The 14,761-nt window shown below is 39.9% G+C and overlaps 1 protein-coding gene across 2 annotated transcripts in view; it reads right to left on the bottom strand.

The window, feature by feature from the left end:
- DYM (dymeclin) overlaps positions 1 to 14,761 on the bottom strand; it is a 378,609-nt gene that overhangs the window by 290,891 nt on the left and 72,957 nt on the right. For both annotated transcript variants that reach the window (XM_082641320.1, XM_082641321.1), the window contains one exon: positions 13,315 to 13,387. In XM_082641320.1, coding sequence (XP_082497446.1) covers positions 13,315 to 13,387 — 73 coding nt within the window. The remainder of the gene's footprint in view (positions 1 to 13,314; positions 13,388 to 14,761) is intronic.

Raw genomic sequence — 14,761 nt, forward strand, 5'->3', positions numbered from 1 at the left:
AGGTGACATTATCTGCCATCTGCAAGCTGGAGGCCCAGGAAAGCCAGCGGTGTAGTTCCAGTCCAAACCCAAAGTGCTGAGAAGCAGAAAAGCCCTGGTCCGAGGGCAAAAGCCCAAGAAAAATGAGTGCCAATACCCAAAGACAGAAGGAGATGGATGTCTCAGATTAAACAAGAGAAAAAATTCACCCCTCCCCCACCTTTTTGTTCTATTCATGCCCTCAATGGACTGGATGATGCTCACCTACACTGGTGAGTATGATCTTTTTTACAAAGTCTACCTATTCAAATGTTAATTGTTTCCAGAAACACACTCACAGACACATCCAGAAATAATGAAATAATGTTTGACCTCTGGGCATCCCTCAGCTCAACCTGTCACACAAAATCAACCATTACACTTGCCAAAGATGTAAGTTAAATGTTTAAATACTGGCAAAGGGCACAGAGTCACAAATTCAGTCTCATTAAAAGCATTTAGTCATTAAAAGCATTTAAGCACTATTTGAAAGGTTTTACACCTAGAAATTTTTGTTCCTTCATAAGAAACAAACAGCATTCTAACACTCACCTAATTTGTTATAATCATTAAAAAGTGAATTCATATTTCAGTACCCCAAAATTTGACATCTATCACAGGTGTGTTACAATTTTAAATAGGAAGACTCAACAAGAAGTTCACATTTGAACAAAGACTTGAAAGAAATAAGGAAGCAAGGGAAAAGTCTTCCAGGGAGAGGGACCAGCACACACAAAGGCCCTGAGGTAGGAACACACCTAGCATACTTAAAGAACAGCAAAGAGGTCAGTGGGGTTAGAATGAAATCTGCAAGAAGGAGAGTAGTAAGAGATGAGACCAAAAAGATAACAACAAGCCTGAAAGGCCTAAAAGCTGTAACAGATTGATAAATACAAATTCTTTTTTTTTTTAATTTATTTATTTTTGGCTGTGTTGGGTCTTCGTTTCTGTGCGAGGGCTTTGTCTAGTTGCGGCGAGCGGGGGCCACTCTTCATCGTGGTGCACAGGCCTCTCACTGTTGCGGCCTCTCTTGTTGCGGAGCACAGGCTCCAGACGCGCAGGCTCAGTAGTTGTGGCTCACGGGCCTAGTTGCTCCACGGCATGTGGAATCTTCCCAGACAAGGGCTCGAACCCGTGTCCCCTGCACTGGCAGGCAGACTCTCAACCACTGCACCACCAGGGAAGCCCCAATAAATTCAAATTCTCAAAAATAGTTTTTAAAAATGTATCATGGCAAAAACAAACACATACTAAAAGCAAGTAAGTCAAAAAGCAAACTTAGAAAAAAAAATGTACTTTAAATTTATGTCACAAAGGACTAAACTTTCTAATGTAAAACTGGTCCTAGAAATAGATACAATAAAGGTGCCAAAATGAGAATGAGCACAGGATATTAGCAAAAAATGTTAACAATTCTAATGTCTTTCAATAGGGGGATGATTAAATATAAACTGATATTGACCTACAACAGAATATAATGCAACTTTTAAAAACAGATGAGAAAGGATGTAGAGAAATCAAAACTCACATACGTGGCTGGTGGGAATGTAAAATGAGGGAACCTCTGAGGAAAAGTTGGGCAGTTACACAAAAAGTTAAATACAGAGTTATCATATGACCTAGCAATTTTACTCCTAGACACATACCCGAGAACTGAAAACTACATCCACACAAAATCTTGTACATGAATGCTCACAGCAGCATTATTCAGAAAGTAGAAACAACCCCAATATTTATCAACTGAATGAATGGATAAACAAAATGTGGTATATACATACTATGGAATAGTTTTCAGCAATAAAAAGGAATGAAGTACTGGGGCATGCTATAACATGGATGAACCTTGAACACATTACACTAAATAAAAGAAGCCAGATACAAAAGGCCACACATCATATGATTCTATTCATATGAAATGTCCGTAAAGGGCAAACCTATAGAGACAGGAAGCAGATTAGTGGTTACTGGGACAGGAGGGAGGGGGAAATGGGAAATGACTGCTAATGGGTACAGGGGTTCTCTCTGAGGTAATGAAATTCTGGAATTAGAGAGCAGTGATAGTTTTACAACTTTTGTGAATATACTAAAACCCACTTAAATATGTACTTTGAAAGGGTAAATTTTGGGGTATTTGAATTATATCTCAATAAAGTTGTTACTTAAAAGACAAAAATGAGAAAGCTCTCTGAATGCTTGTATACACAAACTGCCAGGATAGACTGCTAACTAGAAAAAGAGGAAAATTCAAAACACTATGTATAATTTCCAACCTTTTATATGAATACAGGGGGAAATAAAAATCTAAATTCGTAATTGAATATATATGCATGAAAAATTTCAGGAAGGATACATGTGAAACTAAGAATGAACAGTGGTTACCAGGGAGACAAATGGGAAGGCTGGAGAGATGGGGAACAAGGACAGCCAGGAGATTGTTCATGTACACTTTTACGTGTTTCGTATCTGAACAACATAAATGTATCACCTGTTTGAAAATGAAATTAATCAAGAACTAAAAATAGAGGATTATCATAAATTATAAAATCAAAATTTACTGATTAAAATCTGATGACACTGAAATAAGAATAAACAAAAACTAAATCATATTGTGGTACACTGAGTCACTGACCCCAAGTGAGAAAACCTAGGATCTGTTTCTAAGTTCTCTATTAAACTCACTCTATTAACTTCAAAAAATAACTCCTCTGGGTCTCAGTTTTCTTATTTGTAAATAAGTACATTGGGCAAGATGACCTCTAATGTCAATTCTTGCTGTAACTTTCTATGATGCTCCAAAAAAGGAATTCAAAGCAACGTTTTATTCCTGTGGAAACAAAATTTTAAATCCATTAATTGGGCTATCTTAAGTGCCAAATAATCAAGGAAAAGAGCCAAGACAGGCCAATACTTGAAAGAAACCAAAACTCTACCATGCTGAGTGTGGTGGTTTTTAAAAGATGAAAAATGTTTTAAGCCAACAGATCTTTCTTATTTAATGTCCTTGCATAATCTTCAGAAGATTTTCATTACACAATCGCCAAAACAAAGTCAACTTTAAAAAGCCAAAATGTTGCTTCGGCTGCCATATTATCACAAGAACTTTCCACCATCTGGGCTGGAAATGTCCTAGAACAAACTACTGTTGGAGCAAGTTATTAATTTCATGTGAAGAAAAAAAAGGCACCATGACCTTGCAGTGCTCTGCTAGGGCAGAGTGGAACACTTGGATAAAGACAAAAGCCTTCACGAAATGGGTGTTAGTGTTGGCTAAGGTCAAAGTCAACGAACATGCAGGAGAAAAAACCACCCTCCTCTGACTTGCTATTGGATAAGAAACTGACAGGACTGTAAATGGAACATAAGTTTAACAAAAACAACTGACAAGTTCAAAGGATTAAGACCAAAAATTAGAAATATCAGCGTCATGCCAACATGGAGATTCCAAAAGTAAAATATGAGGAACGACTAAAAAGTGGTATAGTGTATTACTGATACGGTCAATAGCAGTAATGGCTAATTTTAAAAGTTAACACAATCAAAGACATGGTAATACTCATTTATAAAAGTATTAACAATGGAACAGAAAGTGCCTGGAGGTTAGGCACCAAGAAATCTTCATTCTAGTATCAGAACTGTCATTCGTTACCTTTATCAGTCACCTTATCTGTCAGCTTCATCATACATAAAAATTAATGGAGTGGATCAAATAAACTCAAATACCCATTCCATGTTTTTACGGCTTCTCAAAGAACTAATGCTATATATGTAACAGTGCATCAAATGTATAAAATATAGCCACATACCTTCTTGAAATAAAGCTCAACCAACAAGTGGCTTTAAAAACATTCTAGAAAATCAAAAGTTAAGATGGATTGATAAGGTGGATACATAATAATAAAGCAAATATACCAAAATTGTTATGTGGGTGTCCAAATTGCAATTATGCCAGCTTAAACAAAGAACATTCATAAACAAAGAACAATCAGAGAGAAAGAGCTCTCAAGAACTAGAAACGATTGCTAAACTTTCATCGAAAGTTAGAAATGGCTTTTAAATATATAAAGAGATGTTCAGCCTCACTTGTAATGAGTGAATGCATATAAAGATCACAGTATGATTTCCATTTTTAGCATACAAAAAATTTTATAATATACAATATTGGCAAGGCTCTGTTAAATGTTTTTGGTAGGACTATAAATGATATACTCCCTTTAGGGAACAAGTTTTTACCAAATTTATTATATTTTTATCAAATTTTAAAATGGTCACACTTAACTCCAATTCTAAGACTTAAATGAGGACTATATCTGTATATATGCATTAAGTGAAAGTATGTATATGTACTACATCCAGACAATGGAGTATTATTCAGTGCTAAAAAGAAATGAGCTACTAAGCCACAAACACAGAGGAACCTTACATGCATGTTACTAAGTGAACGAAGCCAATCTAAAAAAACTACAAACTGTAGGATTCCAACTATATGACACTCTAAAGAAGGTGAAAATATGGAAACAGTAAAAGCATCAGTGGGGTGACCAAGGGTTAAGGGGGTGGGAGGGATGAACAGGCAGAACACACAGGATTTTTAGGGCAGTGAAAGTACACTTATGATACGGTAATGGTGGATACATGTCATTATGCATTTGTCAAAACCCACTGACTGTACAACACACCAAGAGTGAACCCTAATGTGCACTATGACTTCGGTGATAATGATGTATCAATGTAGGTTCATCTTCTGTAACAAATGTACCACTGTGGTGAGAAATGTTGACAGCAGGGGAGGCTATGTGTGGGAGGAAGGGTATGGGAATACTCTGTACTTCCTGCCCAATTTTGCTGTGAATCTAAAATTGCTCTGAAAAATAAAGCCTTTAATTAAAAAAAAAAGAAATAGTGTTATATTATTTAGAAATACATATAAAGGTAAGATAAGGGTAAAGGTTTATATAAACCACCAGAAGAGTCAAAAAGGAAAAATGACTCTCTGGAGAGCAAAGAGATATAGGACAAGGAGATCTGTTCTCATCATAAGCCCTTTGTGCTATTTGATTGTCTTCCCAAACCATGTGCATACATACATTACAATTTAAAATAACTGCATCGGGCTTCCCTGGTGGCACAGCGGTTGAGAGTCCGCCTGCCGATGCAGGGGACACGGGTTCGTGCCCCGGTCTGGGAAGATCCCACATGCCGCGGAGCGGCTGGGCCCGTGAGCCATGGCCGCTGGGCCTGCGCGTCCGGAGCCTGTGCTCCGCAACGGGAGGGGCCCCAACAGTGAGAGGCCCGCATACCGCAAAAATAAATAAATAAATAAATAAAATAAAATAACTGCATCAACATCAATGACTAGCATTAAATATCCAAAGGTAATGCAATCTGGATTGTGCCCAAAAAAGAAATCACTCTGTAAAGAATTATATAAGTAACACAAAAACTTAAAAAGGAAAAGAAAATCAATTGTTTGACTGTTGGTAGAATTAAAAGTTGTAGTTATTAATATCAAACCACCTCATTCATATTTTGCTATACATGTATTAATAACAGCAAAAGAAATTAACAAAAGCATCCTGTACCAGTCCTGCTTTCATAAGAGTAAAAATTCTTTGAAGGCAGAGATTCAACATTTTCAGGGCTGAGCTACCTAAAAATCTTGCAAACTGACCTTAGGAAAGTCACTTCCTTTCTCTCTACTTCAGTGCCCTTATACACAAAATGAAAATGTATAAAATAAGCTTAATTCTAGTTCTAAAAAATTCAATGATTATACGCCTCTAAATAGTCCACAACTTACAAGGAAACATGCAAACACAGGCAAAATGACAGTCAGGATTCAGGACTCTGCTTTAGCTGCTGCTCATCTCTCACACCTAATGCCAGGCTAGAACCAGTCCTCCAAAGCAGCCAGAGAAGCTCCTCCAAGCAGCCTGACCCAACAGGAACTTACTTCAGTTCCCACACAAGCTATTCAGCCTTGTTCTTTTGAATCTCAGACATGCTGCGTCCTATGACCACTATACTTGTTAATGACCAAGTGCTATTACTTTTTGTTTTGTTTTGTTTTGTTTTGTTTGCGGTACGTGGGCCTCTCACTGTTGTGGCCTCTCCCGTTGCGGAGCACAGGCTCCGGACGCGCAGGCTCAGCGGCCATGGCTCACGGGCCCAGCCGCTCCGCGGCATGTGGGATCTTCCCGGACCGGGGCATGAACCCGTGTTCCCTGCATCGGCAGGTGGACTCTCAACCACTGCGCCACCAGGGAAGCCCCCAAGTGCTATTACTTTTTACTGAAAAGTTTAAAATAGGAAAATTGACTCAGAAGCAAATATATTATTTTTCTTAAGTACTTAGTATGTGTAGAGCAACACAGTTTTATAATCATAAAGCATTTTAAAATTTATAAAAGCATGTTTGAGTGCATTACTTGGTCTTCAACGCAATCCTAAGCAACAGAGTAGGCAGTGAGAGCACTAGACACACCTCATCCCAGGATGAGATGCTCCCTCTCAGCTGCAGGCCCCTCTACTGCAGCTCAGGACATGGTGTATTAAACTAACAACTTGCCTGGCTGTTCCTTCAATGGCTACATGAGTTGATCTCCAAACTCATGCACTTCAATCTCCACATCTAAACTATTAAACAACTGAACCAGATGTGTTCAAATGTCTTTTCCAAGTGACAGTCTATGATCTATGAACCCCAATTTTAAAATGAGAAAACTGAGGCCTGCAGTGACAATGATGATGAGTGGTAATGCTAGGATTCAAACACTATCTTCTGGATGCAGACTCAGTGGTGCTTTTTCCTAATACATAATGTCTCCTGCACTTCTTGGCGATATTCAATAATGCAATTATGAACAATCTGAGCACATAGTTTATAATATCAACATCTGTGGTACTGGATGTACCTCAGTCAGATTTCTTCAATAAACCTGGTAATGGCTTACATATTAAAACTTTTTAACCAGGATGTTTTTCCCAGAGGCACCAGAAATCAATTTTCAAACTAATAAGCTATTGTGAACTTAATTCTGTCTTGGTATTTGAAAATGCTATCATCTGTAATTCAGTGCTTGTAATGTCTTAAACATCTAATTCAACCAGAAAGCTACACCAGATGTTTACTTTACAGCACCTAAAACTTAAATGCTGACTTGTTTTAGCTACCTACTCTGCTGAGGCTGGATTTGAGAAGAGTTTGGGTATCAACATGCAGGGCTGTACATTTTCCCAACAGGCCATTCACTGCCAACGTGGGTCTCTCCAGTTCCTTCACTCTCAAAAACTTGCAGACTTCATAAAGAAACCGTTTATGGCTCTTCAGGTTCTTGAACCACCTACTTCACCACTGCCACCGAAAGTTTTCAATATTCAGATTTTCCAAAGTATAACATCTAAGCCAATACTAACAACTATGGGTCGAATAAATGTATATTTTATATCATTTAATTACATTTCATAAATCTAGTAAAGTTAATTTTACCAATAAGATTCTTAATCAGTTTCATCCCTCGCCAAATACATCCAAAATTGATTTCAGAGAACTAGCTCTAAAATATATATATTATGTTCTTTTATATCTTAATAAAGAGAACCCTAAACCTAATCAAACATTTAGTCCTTTTAACATGCAAGTCTTTACTCCATCAAACCACATAGCTTCTCCAGCCCTAGTCTCCCACAAACCCTCCGCTCTAATCAAACGAATAGACTTGTGATTCTCCAAACACATTAGACGCATCCAAGAGGTCCCTATGCAGCTCCTTTCTGCCTCCTTGAAGACCCAGCCGCTGCTCATCACTACAGCTCCCAATGACTGCAGCATGTATCAGTTGTTCCTCTTACTGGGCTATCTTTCTATGCATCTATCCACCTCTAAGCTCTTCCAAAGTCATGCCTTTCTTTGCCCAGGGCCCAGTACCATAAATACACATAGTTTAGTATATTCATAACATATGTTTTCGTGGATGAACTTAATGAAAAGGAAATTATTATATTGTGAAGGGATCATCTGGGGGACTACTGAGATACAATGCTGACTGTCCATCCCTAAACTAAATGGCTCCAGACTAGTCAGCATTTATAGCTAATTAATCTATCATTCCCTTAAATATTGTCAGATGTAATTTCTCAGTGTTTCGGTTTCTAGTAGCCCCTTTCCACTGCTAACGTCTATAAGATACCTAGTGTTTATAATATAATGTACTAACTGCAAGGGGCTTTGAGCCACTATATCTGCAATGGAATATGCCTTAGCATACTACTGTGTTTCCATATAGACCAGATGATGAGAAACAAACAAAATATTTAAGCACATTGAATAGGTTGTGCTCCCATGGATTTACTCATTCAACAAATATTTTTTGAGTCTTCCACTTGCCAGGCTAACCTGAGTACTAAGGGGACAGCAGTGAGCAAAACAAATGTTAACGCAGGAAGAGCCCTTGTTTCCATGTAGCTTTCATTCCAATTTCTTTGAGAAATAACAGGTAATATGAAAAGCAGTGATACGAGCTTCCCTGGTGGCACAGTGGTTAAGATCCTGCCTGCCAATGCAGGGGACACAGTTCGAGCTCTGGTCCGGGAAGATCCCACGTGCCACAGAGCAACTAAGCCCATGCGCCACAACTATTGAGCCTGCACTCTAGAGCTCACAAGCCACAACTATTGAGCCTGACTGCTGCAACTACTGAAGCCCACACGCCTAGAGCCCGAGCTCCACAACAAGAGAAGCCACCGCAATGAGAAGCCCACGCACCGCAACGAAGAGCAGCCCCTGCTCGCCGCAACTAGAGAAAGACCGCGCATAGCAACGAAGACCCAATGCAGCCAAAAATGAATAAATAAATTAATTAAAAGCAGTGATAAGTATTAGGACAAAAAAATAAAGCATGATAAAAGGACAGAAAATGAGAGGCGTGCTATTTTAGGGTAGTCAGAGCAGCTGTTTCTAAGAAGCACAACTTTGAGCAGAAGGAAGCTTGAAGGAGGTCAGGACAAGAGCCATGCAGATGTCTGAGGAGAGATATGCAAGGCAGCAGAAGGAAGGTCAAAGGCCTTGAAGACAGCAGTGGGTTGGCCTGTTCCAAATTAGCAAGGACACCAGCGTTATTGAAGCAGAATGAGTAACATGGACAAGGTCAGCGGATGACATCAGATACCCCTGCACTGAAGCAGCAAAGTCCCACGACACAGACACAGGCAATCCAGTTTGAATATCGTATCTTTATCAATATATAACTTATGAAAAAACTAAAGTTTCTTAAATTATAGAATTAAAAACTCTGCCCATCAGGGCCAGGCTGAGAATTAAGCCATCCCAATCCTCCTTACTGAGTTCACAAGTTGATAAAGGAGAAGACACATAAATGGATCTCAGAGGAAGGGGCTGGAGCCCACAGAAAGGCCCACTCTAAGCAGACCTCTCAGGACGTGTCCAGAGTGAGGGGGCACAGAGGCAAGGAGTAGGGCCTGTTCTTGACAATGGCACCACTGTAAACAGCTAAGAGTGACAGCTTTGACAAAAACAATAGCAACGGACAGAGACAAAAAGACAAGGAAAGACATCCAGTTCAAGTTCTCAAAATAAACTCTATTTCATAATAAAAAAGCATCATAAGCAGTCCTCAAAATGTAAGTATTAGGCCCATACAAGGTAACTGCTTATGCTGCTAGGGCCCCACCTAAACTCCATCACTGGGAAGAATCACGGGGTCTCATTCAACCCTCACGGTAACACTGAAAGAAGCAAACCAGTGTCACAAATTCTAAGTGTGTGCTTTCAACCCTGGCCTGCCGACCATGTTCCGTTACACTCTCCATTAGTGTCTTGAGGGACATACCTTTATTGTACCTTATTCCTCTCTCATTCAACTCCTTGAGATCAAGAAGGTATACCAATTAAAGACAAGGTTTTACTTTTGGAAGACATTTCAATTCTACTGGATCAACCCAATATACACTAAAAAATGTCAAGTCACGAGACGGTGCCTGACTTAATCTTTCTTTTAAATACATATATAAACGCTGAGAGGTGTGGTACTAAGGAAGGATTCCTGGAAGGTGTGTAATTGGAATCTGTCTTTGAAGACTAACACCTCAGAGAATTAATATTTTATCAAGAAATCCAAACCGAGAAGCAGTATCCACTTACTACTTAAAAGTCCATTTTCATTACAAGTGAACTCCTACAAATTCTGGGAGTTTAAACTACCACAGTTGATCCCGTTCTCTTAATGATGAAGTATCAGTTAAAATGTATAGATTTCTAAATGTCTATCTACCTCTGTTCTTGGTAATCATTCAATCATTTCAATATTAATAGAATGATTTCATAGTCTCAAATGAAACGTTTAAGCTAGTTTTGCATTACCCATGACGGCGATTAAAATTAGTTTCCTCTTGCTGTTCACCCGCTAATGCAGCACTGGCGTGCCAACGTTAAACTTCAACGTTTATAGCGAGACTGACGATAGTCAGGTGTGTCTAGACCGTCCCCAGTTTTCATAGGTTAACATTTCTCCTTAAATTATAAGCTGATCGGTAACGCTACACTATGGTTATAGTAGATGAAACATTTAAAGAGTAGGTTGGTTTCACATGCAAACTGTTACCAAGACAAAACTCCTTGTAGGATGGAGTTCCAAGAACATTAAATCATAAATTGTTTCAGCAGCTGGTTAACGCTGAGTGTACATAATACAAGACATCTGGTTGTCTGTGCATTTTCAGTTCATTTAAAAAGTATAAACACATAAAACACTAAAATGTTTGATTTATTACAACACTGCTTCCTCTCCAAGAGTGTTTAAGTGGCTGGTCTATTTACTGTATTCACAGCTTATTTACTATCTAAAGGGATTTATCATTTCCATCCCCCTTAACTTTACCATGACATTTTATCAACAACAACAAAAGGCGCTCACTCAGGATATATACAGAATTGCTGGTATTTGGTAACAACAAACCTAATAGAGGTAGGGCTACTTTTAAAATTAAATCAGGGACACATGAAGCACCACACATACTGTGATAAGCAAACAGTAGGCAGTATATGTGTTCCCCTTCCCACATGTGACCATAAGTAACAGAAAGCTAATAGCCACAGTGGCTTAGCCGAAATAACTGTTTGCTCTTTTCACATAAGGAGAAATCCAAAGATAAGCCATCCAGGGTTGGTGTAATGGTTCTGTAACATTATCAGTGTCCCACACTGCTGGGACACTGTTCTTCGTGTGTGGCGCCCATCTTCATAGGTTCAACATGGCCCAAACACTGCCTCCACGTCCAGGAAGGAAGAGAAGGGTCAAGGGCAACGGGCTGAAGGTACGTGCTCTGCAAGCTCATGACTTCCGCTTACGTGTAATTGGCTCAGACTGTGTCACAGAGCCATATTTAGTTCCCAAAGTGCCGGAAAACTAAGCTGGGCACACCCTGCCCCCAATAATATTGGAGAGGAAGGAGAGAAAGGATACCAGGCATGCAAAGAGCTGTGTCTGTCACAAGAGTTCAACTTGCCTGGGACATTTTTCCCATGCCCTTCCCTGTCAGTGATTCCTCAGTTGTCTCAGCCCTACCTTCCAGGCTGCACGTCACCAGACCAAGTCACAACAGGCTTTGGTGGCTCTCATTTCTAAATCTATATTACAATTTTGGAGGCTGCACTTGTGCACAACAGAGGCCAGGAGCCTGTTTTCTCACAAATACCTGTCTCTCCTTTTTGGGCCACAGGCAGGTGGCACATTTCCAACGATATCCCCACATAGACTCAGATTCTGTGATGATAAATCTTAAAAACCTACTTTTTTATTTCAAAAAATAATTCCTTTAAAATATGCATTCTCGGGAATTCCATGTGGTCCAGTGGTTAGGACTCCAAGCTTCCACTGCAAGCGGCATGGGTTTGATCCTTGACCAGGGAACTCAGATCCCACATGCTGTGCAGTGTGGCCAAAAATAAAAAAATAAAAAATAAATAAAATAAAATATGCATTCTCGATGGGGGGAAGTCGAAATCACCCTCAAGAGGGTGAAAATTGGTTCTTAAGAGGTGAAGAACTTCATAGATATTATAATGATGTGTGGCCCTCAAAAAGGCCATAGCACATAAACAGATATTCAGTGTATCTGGGATATTCAAATTTCATTAGGGCTTCAGAGAGGCAATTCAGAAAAAAATTCTAGGGCTTCCCTGGTGGCGCAGTGGTTGAGAGTCCGCCTGCCGATGCAGGGGACACGGGTTCGTGCCCCGGTCCGGGAAGATCCCACATGCCGCGGAGCGGCTGGGCCTGTGAGCCATGGCTGCTGAGCCTGTGCGTCCGGAGCCTGTGCTCCGCAACGAGAGAGGCCACAGCAGTGAGAGGCCCGTGTACCACAAAAAAAAGAAAAAAAGAAAAAAATTCTAAAGAGACTCCTCAGAGAGACAACTAAAAAAAAAAGTTGAGAGTGACTGCTTTGAAAGTTACAAACATTTTGAATCACACAGAAACTGCATTCAGCTGTAGTGACAGAAATCTAGTTGTAACAGTGTAAACAGATAAGGGTCTAGTTTTCTCACATGAGAAATCCAAGGGCAGGGTGTGGGGTAGGGGGAGGACGTGTAGTAGTTGATGACTTTGGTTCAACAGCTCAATGACGCCAAAGCAGAATTTTCTCTGAGTCTCTTAGCTCCTGGTGCCAAGATGTCCAACACAACTCTAAAGAGACCCTGTCCACATTCCAGAAAGCAGGAAAGTGGGCTCTCACAAACAAAAATATACGTATGCCTCCTAGATGAGTCAGGTTCCCTTAAAGAGCTGCACCTGTAAGTTTCATTTGAGGACTTCCCCCTCACATCTCACTGACCACACCTAGCTTCAAGAAAGGCTAGAAATGGAAATCTGACCTCTCCAAAAAAGGCCAGATATAGCAATAAAATCAGGAAACAAGGAAGAAGGGGAGAACAAATAATGGGTGGAAAACTGGCTGCATCTACCACATATATACTAGGTTTAACTGTCTCCCTCTCAAACCCTTGTTTACAGAGATTAATTCTGTGCCTATCATATGCTCAGTATTGCTAAAGAGCTTATTTTCCCCTCAACAACATAAAATTCTTGTGTTGATGACAAGTCGTCAGGGTCTAAATATTATTAGGCAAGAGAGATAGAAGAAGCCCATGGATGTACACGGAGGCATACATAAAAGGCATACATGAAAGTACTACACCACAACCCACAAACTCTTCAACATGATGAATTACCATCTTCAATATACAAAGAAGATAAAACTAATCCTGGCTTAGCCAGAACTTACAAGAGTGGAATATCAGTGATTAACTGCATCAAACAGCACAGCAATTCTTCCAAAAGATCTTCTGAGTCAGAACCTGGTAAGACACACAAAACGTTTTTTAAAAAAGTGTAAAATGGAATTCGGTTGTTCAGCTCACAGTTTGTTTTTGTTTGTTTGTTTGTTTGTTTGGCCACGCCATGCAGCATGCAGTTCCCCAACCCAGGATCGAACCCAGGCCCCCTGCAGTAGAAGCACAGAGTCTTAACCAGTGGACCACCAGGGAAGTCCCTAGAATTCAGTTATTTCGAAGTTTAGTTTTCATTCCTAATGACAATAAGAATAATTATTATTACAGAAACTCAAACACTAATGTTGACCTCAACAAAATCTGTATCATGAAGCAAGTCAGCATCTATTATAATCTTCATCTAGTAGAGGAATTTTGAACACCAGCTATCTATTCTATCTCTTTTAATGCTTGAATGTTAACTATGGCTTCGGTAGGCCAGTAGTTTTCAAGTTTCTTATACTGCACTATGTTTTTTCAAATAAAATCTGATACTAAAGTCAAATAGATAAAATAGATAAAAATGCAAGCTGCTCCAGCTGCTCTGTTTGAATCAGGAATAGACTATCTGCACCTTCTCCCCCAGCGAATATCTGACCTAACCCTTGATCTCCTTGATGAGCCTCAAAGTGCCTTCTCTGAACCCATGGAGCCCCACCAATCACAGACTGAAACCCGCTAAGAGGCCAACCACCTCTTTACAAAGAGCCAAAGACAAAATGGCTTTCCCAAGTCACAGAATAAGTAAGCAGCAAAGGCAGGTTACAAGTTACTGGTCCAATAGAAATGCTCCTCTGTCTCAAACTTCTCTAAGCCAAGTGACCTTCTAACTTCCAAAGCCAATCAGGATCTCACGTGGCTCCTGGCTTTGGACATTACTGACACCTACTCCTTCATGAAGTCCTTTCTTCTCTCAGTCCCTATGCCTTCCTTCTAACCTACTACTTTTTCTATTCATTCCCAGTATCCGCTACCTCAGAATACCTTTCAACCTTGACATGTTCCCCCAGAATTCCACCACTGGGTTTCTTCTCTTCATGTCTCACTCCCTGTGTTCTCCCTTCATCAACCATCACTTACACCCTGGTGGTTCCTAAGTCTACGGTTTTCCTCTCAGCCTCTCCACGGCACGTCATATTTTTATATCTACTTACCTCCTGGCCACCTCCACCTAGATACTTCACTGGTACCTCAACCTCAACACACTCAAAACTGAACTCCTCTTCCCAACACTTCAAATCCAGTTCTTTATTCTTTATTGTCCTTTTTGGTGACTACATCAGTAACCCAAGCCCCAAACCCAGATGATTCTCTCCTACTCATCTTTTTATAACCAATCAATCTCTAGGTCCTCTCAATTACACAGTCCGCCCCTCTGATATTTCCTCTTTCCTTAACTCC

This window comes from Mesoplodon mirus, assembly GCF_964341445.2.
Source record: "Mesoplodon mirus genome assembly, chromosome: 13".
Taxonomy (NCBI): Eukaryota; Metazoa; Chordata; class Mammalia; order Artiodactyla; family Ziphiidae; genus Mesoplodon; species Mesoplodon mirus.